General features: G+C 39.5%; 1 protein-coding gene across 1 annotated transcript; it reads left to right on the top strand.

The window, feature by feature from the left end:
- The first annotated feature begins 1,436 nt into the window (after nucleotides 1-1,436).
- rassf10b (Ras association domain family member 10b) lies at nucleotides 1,437-2,920 on the top strand. The gene has a single exon (XM_061963517.1). It carries the CDS (start codon nucleotides 1,442-1,444, stop codon nucleotides 2,675-2,677), a length of 1,236 nt encoding a protein of 411 aa, XP_061819501.1. The 5' UTR covers nucleotides 1,437-1,441; the 3' UTR covers nucleotides 2,678-2,920.
- Nucleotides 2,921-14,111: the final 11,191 nt, after the last annotated feature.

Genomic DNA, 14,111 nt, shown 5'->3' with positions numbered 1-14,111 from the left:
TATTAAAATTGTTAATATTTCAATAATTAGACTTAGATTTAGACTTAGACTTCCTTTTTATTGTCATTCAAATTTGAACTTTACAGCACAGATAAGAACGAAATTTCGTTACATAAGCTCATGGTAATGCAGGATAAAAAAGCAATAAGGTGCATATATAAATAAATACATATATATAAATAATATATAAATATATATATATATTAAATAAATAAATATACTGTATATAAATAAATAAATAGATTACTTAAATGTGTCAATTAAATCATTAAATAAATACTAAAATCATAAAATAATGAAGTTGATAATTAATTAAATTATATTTGAGTCTTTGACCATAAATACATAAATGACACATTTAATACCCCATTTATGTATTTGATTCTAGTCAAAATGAATTAATAACACATTCATTATTCAAATGTTTATTTTTCTCTTGAAATCTTGTCTCATGTGGCCCTTCATAATATATTACCAGGACTGATTTTGCTTCACAATTATCATTTTTTTTATCGGCGGTCACTCGAACGAGTATGACGATCCTCCTGGTAGGGGTGTATCCCTTTATGGAGGATGCCTGTGCGTGCCTTTGTTTAACGTGGGGAGACTGGTGCACAGACAAGTCACCACATGATCCTTGACAGATCCAAGTCAGGGTCCAGTGGCATGGAGTCCAAGACGACTGGGGACCCTTTTCTGCTGCAGCCTTCTTCCGCCATCGCAGCCGTTGTGGTGGTTCTTAAATCTACTGTCTCCCGCCTGCTCTGCCGTTGAGGTCTTCACCGTATCCCTGGCTAGGGAGCAGTCAGGTACTAGGCCTTTGCCAAGGGCCACCTGGGGTAACAGTAGTAAAGGGGTTAACCTCCTAGTGCCCCAAGACCCCATAGAGGGGATGCACTTTAGCGTCATGCCCAGGACACGATAAAGTAGTATGTACATAATGCATCAGATATATGTTCAAACAAATTTGTAGTTTTAAAACTTCGACATTATAAAGAAAATCCACTTTTCCCACGTTTTTTTTTCTTATTTTTTAAAAATTTTATAAACCTTTATTTATAATATTCAACATTTACATACAAGCAAATAAATAATAATAATCAAAACAAGTACAGAAACAGTACAAAACAGCGCCAGGGGGTTAAAGCAACTAAAGTAGAATGCAAAATAAATATATGTAGCAATGTGTAAAGCCATAGGCTCACAAAAGTTCCGTAAATAACCCAAATTTGGAACACAGCATCCACTTTTCCCACGTAAACACCCAGGCACGCCAAGCGTGACGTCACCGCGTCTGCCCCTCATCGTTAATTGGTCTAGTGCCAGTCACGTGATCCCGCTCAAGTTGCGAGCGAGTGGACTTGCTCGCCGAAACAAGTTCACTAAAAACGTCCACGCCTTCGATGGCCGCACTAGTCGGCAAAGTGAGTGGGAGGTAAAGATGGAGGCGGAGGAGGGCAGCATCTCAGTGTGGGTGTGCAGGGAGGAGAAGATAGTCGTGGGTTTGAACAAACGCACAACTTGCTCGGATGTGCTCAAAGTCCTGCTGGAATATCCAAACATCCCCACGCATCGCTGCTACGCCATCGTGGAAACATGGAGGAGTTGCCAGAGGATTCTGCCCAACAAAACCCGGATCTGGCGCCTGTGGACGGCGTGGGGCGAGGAGCGCGACCAGGTGAGCTTCATGCTGGCTGACAGCGACATGTTTGTGGAGAAGCGCGCGGCCAGGAGCGCGGAGGCGCGCGTGGTGCTGCTCGGCGGGCCCGCGGTGTCCGCGTGGAGCTCGGCGGGCCCTCGCGTGGAGGGGCACCTCCCCCCTGACACGCAGCGGCGCGTCGTCAGGAAAGCCTTCAGAAAATTGGAGAAGATGCAACAGAAGACGCGCAGGGACTCCTCGGCCTCGTCCGAGAAGATGCAGAAGTTGTCTCGTCTTGTGGACTCCCAGGACAACAGCATCCGCCTGCAGGCGCGCAGGATCCACGACCTGGACGCGGAGATCGAGAGGCATGAAGCCAGAGTGCACGTGGACAGAAGCAGAAGTCATGGTGTCAATTACGTGCAGGACACCTACTTGTCAGAGGAGGACGCAGTAGCAGCTTCCGGCCAGCAGGTGCGCTCTCTGGAGGGCTTCCTGCACCTGTGTGCGCACCTGGTGAGGCTGCAGGAGCAGGTGTGCGAGCAGGAGGCCGTGGCACACATGCTGAGTGTGCAGCTGGAGGAGGAGCTCAACCGGCGCTGGATGCAGAGGAGGCTGCGGGAGACGCACGCGGACCCCCAGGACCGGGCCAGCAGGACTTTGGAGGAAGAGGAGGAGAGGCTGAGGAGTCAGCTGGACGTCAGCTCCTGCGTGGGCCTGCGCCTCCGCTCGGATTTAGAGGCCATTAGGGGCGATTTGGAGCTCAGCCGGCAGATTTGCGGCACCCGGGAGAAGGAGATGAGGGATTTGCTGGACAAAATGAACTCTTTAGGTCTGGAAGACGCAGAGGGGGGGCCAGATGAGGCTGGCGGGATGAGGATGATGATGATGATGATGATGATGATGAGCGAGTGGGAGGAGCAGGCCAGGGGTTTGTCCAAATGTCACGGAGGGAACGACGACGACTCGGACACGGGTTTAAGCTCCTTGCACAGCCAGGAGTCTGACTGCACCGCCGTGTGCGAGTCTCTGGTCTGAAAAGGTCAAAACCCCACACACTTAAAGTTAAAGTACCAATGATTGTCACACACACACACTAGGTGTGGAGATATTTGTCCTCTGCATTTGACCCATCCCCTTGTTCACCTCCTGGGAGATGAGGGGAGCAGTGAGCAGCAGCGGTGCCGCGCCCGGGAATCATTTTTGGTGATTTAACCCCCAATTCCAACCCTTGATGCTGAGTTCCAAGCAGGGAGGTAATGGGTCCTATTTTTTTATAGTCTTTGGTAGAGATGTCCGATAATATCGACATTATCGGCCGATAAATGCGTTAAAATGTAATATCGGAAATTATCGCTATCGTTTTTTTTTAATATTATTATTATTATATTAATGTTATATTATATTATTATTATTATTTTTTTTTTTTTTTAAATCAACATAAAAAACACAAGATACACTTACAATTAGAGCACCAACCCAAAAAACCTCCCTCCCCCATCCACACTCATTCACACAAAAGGGTTGTTTCTTTCTGTTATTAATATTCTGGTTCCTACATTATATATCAATATATATCAATACAGTCTGCAAGGGATACAGTCCGTAAGCACACATGATTGTGCGTGCTGCTGGTCCACTAATAGTACTAACCTTTAACAGTTAATTTTACTCATTTCCATTAATTACTAGTTTCTATGTAACTATATTTATATTGTTTTACTTTCTTTTTTATTCAAGAAAATGTTTTTAATTTATTCATCTTATTTTATTTTATTATAAAAAAAAAACAACCTTATCTTCACCATACCTGGTTGTCTAAATTAGGCATAATAATGCATACCTGCCAACTACTCCGGTTTTCCCGTAATTAGTACGGTTTTCATCAACCTATTCCGGGTTACGGTTGCAGTGATACAAAATACGTTTTTTCATTAATTAAAAAAAAAAAATTTTTTAAAATGCACGAGGCTATTTATAGCACCGCTGCCAACACGAGGCACCTGTTGCCATTGTTTCCAAACGAGCGAACGATCATGGAATCAGCCGGAGAAAAATCGCAAACGAGTCTTAAACCGAAAAGAAAACTGCAGTCATTCCGTGAAGAATATTCAAAAGCCTATCCGGGAATAATAATCCGTTCCAAAAAGGGTGAAAACTACGCGAATTGCACCTTGTGCAGACAAGATTTTTCGATCGGACACGGAGGAATTAGCGATGTAAAAGACCACGTTGGGACAAAAGAACACAAGTCTAATGCCGTTGCTAGCGATACAAGTGGAAAACTTTCAACGTTTTTCGGATTTTAGCCACAAAAAGGTAATGACACCAATGTTATCTATTGGAATTGTTTAGTACTGTTATACTGTTAAAAGTGTTTATACTATTTATGCTTTCAAGTCCAAGTTGAAGAAATCTTGTTAAATGTTGACAGCATAACTACCAAAATACAGAAGTATGTCCTTAATATTTTTGCAGTGCTATTTCTGTTGAAAAGTTAAAATGATTACATTAGAGATGTGATGTGCCACTTTTCAAGTGTCTGATGGCTTAAATTAATTTTCATTAATTTTTCATATTTTGAATTCTTTTGAAAGGCTTACAAAAAAACTACATTTGAATTGTAATTCCATGCTATTGCCAGGACTATTAATTTTAATGAAGTTAGCTTACCATGTTTACAGTATGATAATTGTGATAGAAATGTGAATTTTAGGCACAGAATATTTTATACAATTGAACAAGGCAGTAGATTATACAAGCTTGGACAGAAAGTTAATAATGACACCAATTTTTTTTTTAATGGAATTGTTTAGTACTGTTTTACCATTTGTTTACTGTAAAAAGTGTTTATACTGTTTATACTTTCAAATAACAAATTGAAGTCTTGTGAAAGGTTGACAGGATAACTGGCATTAACTGTCAAAATAATTTCAAACTATTGAAGTTAGCTTACAGAATAAACATGTCAATCAACCCATATGATTTTTGCTGTAATATTTTTGTTTTGAAAAGTCACTGTGACTGATAGAAAAGTGATGGTTTTAGCAACATTTTAACCTGTCTGAATGCTAATAATAATTTTGCGTTGGGGGGCGAAGCCTGAACCCCCCACCAGGACTTTGTCCTGGACCTACCGGGGCCTGCGGCCCCTGGACCCTGGCTACTAGGTTTTTCTGATTTCAAAAGTTGGCAGGTATGATAATGTGTTAATTCCACGACTGTATATATCGGTTGATATCGGTATCGGTTGATGGACAATATCGGAATATAAAAGCCATTATCGGACATCGCTAGTCTTTGGTATGACTCGGCCGGGGTTTGAACTCACAGCCTACCGATCTCAGGGCGGACACTCTAACCACTAGGCCACTGGGTAGACTTGGCCGTTGGGCATGGTCACTACATTAGGTACACCTGCACAATGGTGAAATAGGCGTCACAGTAAATAATAACACAATCTATACTTCGCCTTAGTGCTTCTTTCATTGCATGACAGAAGGAAAAGATGTACTGTAAACATTTTCTCTGCAAATTCACAGCAAATGACTGACTAATAATTTACTGTGATTTTACAATGACAACTAAATGCAGTAGTAATTCTCTCTCTGCTGTACAAGAGTGTGCAACGTTGTCTACGGCAGGGGTCCTTAACCTTTTTGATTTGGGGGCCCAACTTTTGCACTACGGATCCACTTAAATTAAATATTAACACTGAATTAGTCATCTTACTCTGCGATGAGGTGGTGACTTGTCCAGGGTGTACCCCGCTTTCCACCCAAATGCAGCTGAGATAGGCTCCAGCACCCCCCGCGACCTCGAAAGGGACAAGCGGTAGAAAATGGATGGATGGACTCTGGATTTTAATCATATTAAATAACTATATCTAGTCTACCTACAGTTTAACACAGGGGTCGGGAACCTTTTTGGCTGAGAGAGCCATGAAAGCCAAATATTTTAAAAAGTATTTCCGTGAGAGCCGTATAATATTTTTTAACACTGAATACAACTAAATGCGTGCATTTTTAAGTAAGACCAACATTTTTAGAGTATAATAAGTCTCTTATTTTACCATTAATACGACTTCTGGTGCTGCATGGTTTTGCTGATGGCTTTGTAGTCTGGTTGATACGTGGTTGTTTTTAACACTGTGATTACAAGCAGAATTATTCATTACTTATCGTGTTAAGCAGTGTCAGCTAAGATTTATCTGAGAGCCAGATGCAGTCATCAAAAGAGCCACATCTGGCTCTAGAGCCATAGGTTCCCTACCCCTGGTTTAACAGGATAATCATTTCTTAAATGATATGAACGCATGTGTTAATCACAAAGATTATCATCAAGACGTCGGTCAGGCTATTTAAAAATACATACTAATCAAATATACTGCAAAAGAAAGGACTTATGAAAAATAAATGTACCGTATTTTTCGGACTATAAATCGCAGTTTTTTTCATAGTTTGGCCTTGGGTGCGACTTATACTCAGGAGCGACTTATGTGTGAAATTGTTAACACATTACCGTAAAATATCAAATAATATTGATTAGCTCATTCACGTAAGAGACTAGACGTATAAGATTTCATGGGATTTAGCGAGTAGAAGTGACAGATTGTTTGGTAAATGTATAGCATGTTCTATATGTTATAGTTATTTGAACGACTCTTACCATAATATGTTACGTTAACATACCAGGCACGTACTAAGTTGGTTATTTTTGCATCATATAACGTACACTTATTCAGCCTGTTGTTCACTATTCTTTATTTATTTTAAATTGCCTTTCAAATGTCTATTCTTGGTGTTGGGTTTTATCAAACAAATTTCCCCCAATAGTGTGACTAAAGCTCTAGTGCGACTTATATATGTTTTTTCCCTTCTTTATTAGGCATTTTCGGCCGGTGCGACTTATACTCCGGAGCGAATTATAATCGGAAAAAATACGGTACTGTACATACAATTACACACTACTAAAATAAATACATTCAAACTAAATTCATAATAAATAATATGTATGTTTCTTAAATAAACTATCAAAAAATTCAAGTGCAAATGAAAATACAGCTTTATCACTTTAGTCATAATTTTTGCGCTTAAGAAACGTCTCTATGACTTTAGCACCAGACTTCTTCTGTTTATTTGAGATTGCCATTACTGCCACAAGTGGTGAAAAAGCGTATTACAACTAAGTCATGCTGCAGCCCATACGGACCACAGCTTAAAAACACTTCTTTAATGGCCCTATGGTTAAGAAACACTGGTCTACGGAACACATTAAGACATCAACACATTAACAAATCAGTTTGAATTTACAGTAATCTGTTGTTGTATCACAGAGGACTATGATTGCAGTATTTTACTGTGAAATATAAGGTTATCGCAATGTTTACAGTCAGTTGTTGTAATGTTACAGTACATTTTGTCGACAGTATTTTACTGTGAAAAAATACTGTTAAAATCTGTGAAATCATTGGTACATTTTTACAGCGTACCACATATCAGGTATAGACAAACACACATTTTTCTGAAAGGAGATTTTACCGTAAGTCCTTATTATGTCCAGGTGTACCTAATGAGCTGTCCAGTAAATCAATGTGTTATTTCCATTCAAATTACAAAAACTATTGATGAAATAGTTTCCTACAACAGTCATGATATTATTCCGTTATACTATATTATATAGTATAGCTATATGATACTTATGTTATTGTTTTATAGAGATGTATAAGTTAACACATTTCACACAACTGCAATGTTTACAACATGATCAATAAAACATTTATTTTGTTATAAGAATTCATGATCGCCTAAGCTGCTTTGTTGGAGCGAGATGTCCCCTATTATAATTAAATATGTATCAGAAGTTTCATAAGAGTATATTGGGCCAAATGGTTTTAAAATACAATTCAAACAAAAAACATTCGATGTGCTCTAGAGCAAAGGGGTCCACATTTTTTCCAACGAGGGCCGCACACTGAAATATATAAGCATGCAGGGACCAATTTGATAGTTTTCAACACCAATACAATATATGTATGTGTGTGTGTGTGTGTGTGTGCGTGTGTGTGTGTGTGTGTGTGTGTGTGTGTGTGTGTGTGTGTGTGTGTGTGTGTGTGTGTGCGTGTGTTTGTGTGTGTGTGCGTGTATATTTGTATATACAAACACAAATATACAGTATGTATATACATATACATACATATACATATACATATACATATACATATACATATACATATATACATATACAGTATATACATACACACATATACTGTACATATACATTTATATATGTACATTGTGAGGGGCGTGGCCTGCGGAACTGCAGCGAGGCGGGATGTGTCGGGACCGGCTTCGAGATTAGCGACAGGTGAGTGGATGACACAGCTGAGAGTGTTTGTGTGATCACCTGTCGCTCTGTTAAAAGCAGCAGTCGGGAAGAAGTGGGGGATGGCAGAGTACGCCGAGAGAGAGAAAGCGAAGCTGAGGGACAGACCAAAAGACACTTGCTGAAAAGCACGAAGACAATCAATTGCAAAATAAAGCATTGTTCCGCACGATGAACGAAGCGGTCGTGTCCATGATTGGTGTCCAGAAGAACCCGGAAGTAAGGGACTTCCACATACATATACATATTTATATATTTATTTATTTATTTGACACTTGCCAAAATTTAGAATTGTAATTCTAGAAATATTTGCGAGTTTTAGGAGCTTTTGTTTTAGTCATTGATTTCCGGCTTCCTCCCACCTCCAAAGACATGCACCTGGGGATAGGTTGATTGGCAACACTAAATGGTCCCTAGTGTGTGAATGTGAGTGTGAATGTTATCTGTCTATCTGTGTTGGCCCTGCGATGAGGTGGCGACTTGTCCAGGGTGTACCCCGCCTTCCGCCCGAATGCAGCTGTAGAAAATAGATGGATGGATATACTTCGTCGATTCAAGTTCAAAAATTAAAAAAGTTAACTATTCAAATGAGATATTTTGGTTTTCCTCACATAGAAAATCTTAAAAGATTCTGCAATATCCTGAGGTTCATTTAAGAATTGTAAGTTGAATAATTATTGTTTTAAGGGGAAAAAATACTTATTTCTATCTTAAAAGTCTAAATACAGACTTTTAAGTTAAGTTTTATCAAGTACAATTAACTGGCTGCATGGACAGATAATTTAGCTACTTTTTGGTATTTTATTTCCTAAAATCTGGTCTGTATATTCTATATTTTGTCAGCTCTTTTTTGTGCGTAAAGGGAAAACTTGCCATTTTAATTCAATTAATGGGGCAACCAGCCTTTCTTGCAATAAGTCAACAAATTACATTTAAGTGATTCTAGAACTTCACAAGCATCAAGTAGACATTGTGATATACAGTAAATCAATTGTTTTTTTTACCTGTTTGCAGCCACTTGTTGCTAGGCAGAGTTCATCACAAGTGCTCATAGGCCAATGAGAAATGAGCATACTATGATCTGATTGGACCAGGGAGTCATACAGGAACACACTACAAAAACAACACTATACAGATGATGTAACATTGATATTTACACACATTCCTTTTGTAATAAAATGAACATCATTCTAAGTCATGCTAAAAATGTTGCATCGTTATGCACCGAATAACTAACAAGAAGAAGAAGACAAGTTGTTTTAAATTAACTTTCAAGTGTGGAGCGTAAAGAAATGCAATCAATGTTGAGAAAAAGAGAACATTCCAAACCTTTTGAGAGTGCAAGTCTGCTTGGGCTGTTTCCCACACGACTGAATGTCTCCTTGTGTCAGTGCCACGTAAGTCTGGAGCCACTTCAGGCAAATTGTGGAATCTAAAGTGTTCTCTCCAAAGCTTTTGTCCAAGATGAGACTATCACTGAAGCAAAAAGGTATAAGAAAGGTGATGCAATATTTGTCTCGCAGAACACGACTCATAATCCTGCTATTTTCTCTTTGAACATGCTTTCATTTCATCTTCATGGGGGGAACATGCCTTTGTTTTCGGGGTCATTGAAGGAGTCACGGGTCAAATAATCACAGGTTTAGTTCACAGATGTTGTAGCTGCTGTGATGTTGGAACCAACTCCTGGAAATTAGGGATGTCTCGATACGACTTTTTCTCAATACCAATATGATAGCCTTGAGTATTGGCTGATACCAAAATTGCTGTGATACAATAACAACACAAATCATACATATCTTTATGATTTAGTAGTGTGGTATGTTAGACAAGGTTTTATCAAGTGAAATGATTTAGAGAACAATGGTAGGTATGAAAAATAACAACCTATTAGCTACATGGAAAATGTAGTAAGCTAAGCTACAAGTTACTTTCGATTAAATGTAGCTAAGTTACAGGGAAGCTATCCCCAGTGAATTGTAGCAAGCTACACGGCAAAAGTAGCTTAATGCATGTCATACTGGGGAACATATATATATATATATATATATATATGATCCCCAGTATGACATGCATTAAGCTACAGACCCCCATTTAACGGCATTTATATCTATGGGCCCACATGAATAATAGCAATGTTAATGTAACTGAGAGTGTACAAATGGATTGTGTCCATTACTATTAACTATCTGTCATTTAGCTGGGGACACCCTACAACTACCTCTAGGGGTCTCTGCACCCCACCGTATGTATGTATTTTAGTTTGCCTTTTCTTTGGCCCACCCCTATAATGTTATTAATTTTCTCTGCCTACAGTAAAAAAAACAGCATCTATCAATACCATGAAACCCCCCCCCCCCAAAAAAAACCAAACAAACAATGAATTGTGTTGTTTGAGAACAGTTGGTAATGGTTATGTGCAGTAAAACTTGTCATGAACTCAACTCACTTTAATGTGTGTTCCTAAATGTGTGTTGGACGTCTTAGATGAAAAGAGCAGTTATGATTTTGGTTTAAAGAGTAAATAACTAAAAACTAAGGTTTTGGGAATTGTTTTCTCTAAAGGAAAATATTTGTCTAAATATTGCCAATGACACACATTATTGTGGGTTTCCTGTACGTTGTCTTCATCACCAAAGGGCAAATCTAATCTGTGGTATGTTTAGTTTTTTTTTAAGTCATCAGCTTTAGGGTTTCTGCAAGTATCAGCAAATCTAATTTAATGTTTTTAATGCCCATGTCTGATATGGTTAATATTAGAGATGTCCGATAATATCGGCCGATAAATGCTTTAAAATGTAATATCGGAAATTATCGGTATCTGTTTCAAAAAGTAAAATTAATGACTTGTTAAATTGCCGCTGATAACAAAATTGCTGTGATACAATAACAACACAAATCATACATATCTTTATGATTTAGTAGTGTGGTATGTTAGACAAGGTTTTATCAAGTGAAATGATTTAGAGAACAATGGTAGGTATGAAAAATAACAACCATAAGTTATTGCTACGGACGTAGGGAGCAGTACAGAGCAGATGCGTCTTCCAGTCAGCAGCCTCTCCCCTCTCCCCTCTCTCCTCTCTCTTCTCTCCTCTCTCCTCTCTCCTCTCTCCTCTCTCCTCTCTCCTCTCCCCTCTCCCCTCTCACACACAACACAGGAGTTGACGACTGCAGCATGAGAGGTTTACTGGCGACGCTTGATGACCTCATCAAACCGCCGCGAACGGAGCATAACAACAACAAGAGTGTGTTGTTGCCGGTGCTGTAGCCGTGGCTAACAAGCGAGCTCGCTCGGTGACTGACTAACGACACCATGTCTATGGTTTGGGATTATTTTAAAGTGTCTCTGACGGATAAAAAACTGGCAATTTGCAATGACTGCAAAAAGAGGAACCAAGACGTCTTCCTTTAATACGAGCAATTAGATCTCCCACCTCTTCAAGAATCATAAGGAGATACACGATGAATACAAGCGGAAGATGGATGAAAAGCAAACACCAAAAACAGCTTGCAGTGAACGGAGCTGCCCTGTCTCAACGCAGCATTTCAGAAGCTCTGGCTGACTGCTAGGCCACTTCAAGCACTCACCACTAGCTTGCAGCACATTTGTGTTACTCATACAAATAAGTTACAGCAGGGCAGATTGAGCCCAGTTTATAATTTCCTGTTATACAGTATACCAGGCAGTCTACTAAAGGAGGACAATTTTATTGTTTACTTTATTACTCTAGTATATTCTGGACAGAAGCTGTGTGCCTTCATTGTTTTTGTAGCTGTTGTTTTGAGGCATGTTTAAAAAAAATAAAAAATAATGCACTTTGTGAAAGTCAAAGTATAGTATTTCCAGTGACGTGCAGTCACTGGAGGCAGGTGAGGCCCCGCCTCACCTGCATCATGGAAAGAAAAAAAATGTAAAAAGAAAAAAAAATAATTAAATTGTTATATATATCCAGTGATTATACTATAAAGTTATTTTCCATTCAACTTCACCAGTTTTAGATTATTTGTATTCAAAATCGCTTAATTTTCACATTTCCCGTTCAAATACTGAGAAGAGACGGTGCGGTGAACAGCAGCCAGTTGAGGCACGTCACTGAGTTGTGCCTCAACATGGATTGCAGACTCGGCTAACTGCTGGCCTGCTGTGCAGTGAGACCGTATTGCTATATGAACTATATTACACATTTTCATAGTTTAGTTAGCTGAGGTATATAATGTACAGTGTATTTTATCAACAACTGTATCTGTGTAAAGTATTTCTTGTGCTGAGCAATCATAAAACAGCTGCGAAGACGCACTGGCTGAGGCTTGCAGTAATCCCGCCTCCTTGTGCCGGTTAATGCACCCCCCGACGGGAGTGCCACACCAACCAAAGCCCACACCCAAACCCTCCACGTGCAAGACCGAACCCACTCAAAAAAGTCACACAACAAGAAGCCAAAAAGTGCAAAAACAACAATGCTCGCGTTGGAGGAGCCGCGAACGACCGCAGGGACACAACATTAGGAACACCTGCAGACTGCAGCACGGATTTCAGATTTCATTCATTCACAACTCCTCCAACACCAACACCACTGTTCCCGCACTTATAAGTAAAGGTAAGACCATAATAGCGTTTTTTTTATTAAATGTGCTTTTTTGTGTGCTACAGTTTGTATGTGTAAAGTTAAAGTTAAGTTAAAGTACCAATGATTGTCACACACACACTAGGTGTAGTGAAATTTGTCCTCTGCATTTGACCCATCCCCTTGATCACCCCCTGGGAGGTGAGGGGAGCAGTGGGCAGCAGCGGCGCCGCGCCCGGGAATCATTTTTGGTGATTTAACCCCCAATTCCTACCCTTGATGCTGAGTGCCAAGCAGGGAAGAATGCTGGTATGAGCTTTTAAACAAAACCCGTTAACTGCTGCCAATCAAATGGTGAATAAGATACTCTTTAGGGTTCATATGTTTGTAAATCTGACTGTGATGAAGTCAGTGCCTCACCAGTCATGAACCTCACCGCACGTCACTGAATATTTCCCATAGTTGTAGTGGGTATCAGGATTATCTCAGGGAGAGCATGTCCCAAGTTCCAAGCTGCTGTTTTGAGGCATGTTAAAAAAAAAAGCACTTTGTGACTTCAATAATAAATATGGCAGTGCCATGTTGGCACTTTTTTCCATAACTTGAGTTGATTTATTTTGGAAAACCTTGTTACATTGTTTAATGCATCCAGCTGGGCATCACAACAAAATTAGGCATAATAATTTGTTAATTCCACAACTGGATATATCGGTATCGGTTGATATCGGAACCGGTAATTAAGAGTTGGACAATATCGGAATATCGGCTATCGGCAAAAAAGCCATTACCGGACATCTCTAGTTAATATATATAGTCAAAAGATACATAATTGTAACCATTTATGTTGAATAGTTGTTTACATTAACTGTTACTATCTAGTGAATTAAAATTGGCTCGCAAGATTGTTTTGTCTGAGAAGTTTTTTTTGTTTAGTGTTTTTTCTGTAGTAGCCTCGGTGTTCTGACTTTGTGCATGGCAATAGACAATAGCCAAATAAAAGGTTCTGCCTGTCAATCTTCACATGGTACCTTCAATCACATTTCTTAAAGGGGAACTGCACTTAAGCCCGCTAAATAAACATCAAATTCTGAATTAGTTGATCAATAAAATAAACCCAGAAGTATCTTTTTAAATTGCATCTCTTTAAAACATACTGTAAAATGCATATTCTCTGAAAGTATGACTTACAATAGCCACACATTGGAGGATATGTTTTTTTTAAACAGGATACAATTAAAAAAAATAGTTAAAATGTTTCATGGAATAATAAACGAACATCATACTAAAATGAAAATGATGCATTTGTTTGGAAATGAATCCATCCATCCATTTTCTACCGCTTATTCCCTTCGGGGTCGCGGGGGGCGCTGGAGCCTATCTCAGCTACAATCGGGCGGAAGGCGGGGTACACACTGGACAAGTCGCCACCTCATCGCAGGGCCAACACAAATAGACAGACAACATTCACACTCACATTCACACACTAGGGCCAATTTTAGTGTTGCCAATCAACCTATCCC

The sequence above is a fragment of the Nerophis lumbriciformis genome, linkage group LG06 (assembly GCF_033978685.3).
Source record: "Nerophis lumbriciformis linkage group LG06, RoL_Nlum_v2.1, whole genome shotgun sequence".
Classification (NCBI taxonomy): domain Eukaryota; kingdom Metazoa; phylum Chordata; class Actinopteri; order Syngnathiformes; family Syngnathidae; genus Nerophis; species Nerophis lumbriciformis.
This window is presented reverse-complemented; position numbering and strand designations above follow the sequence as displayed.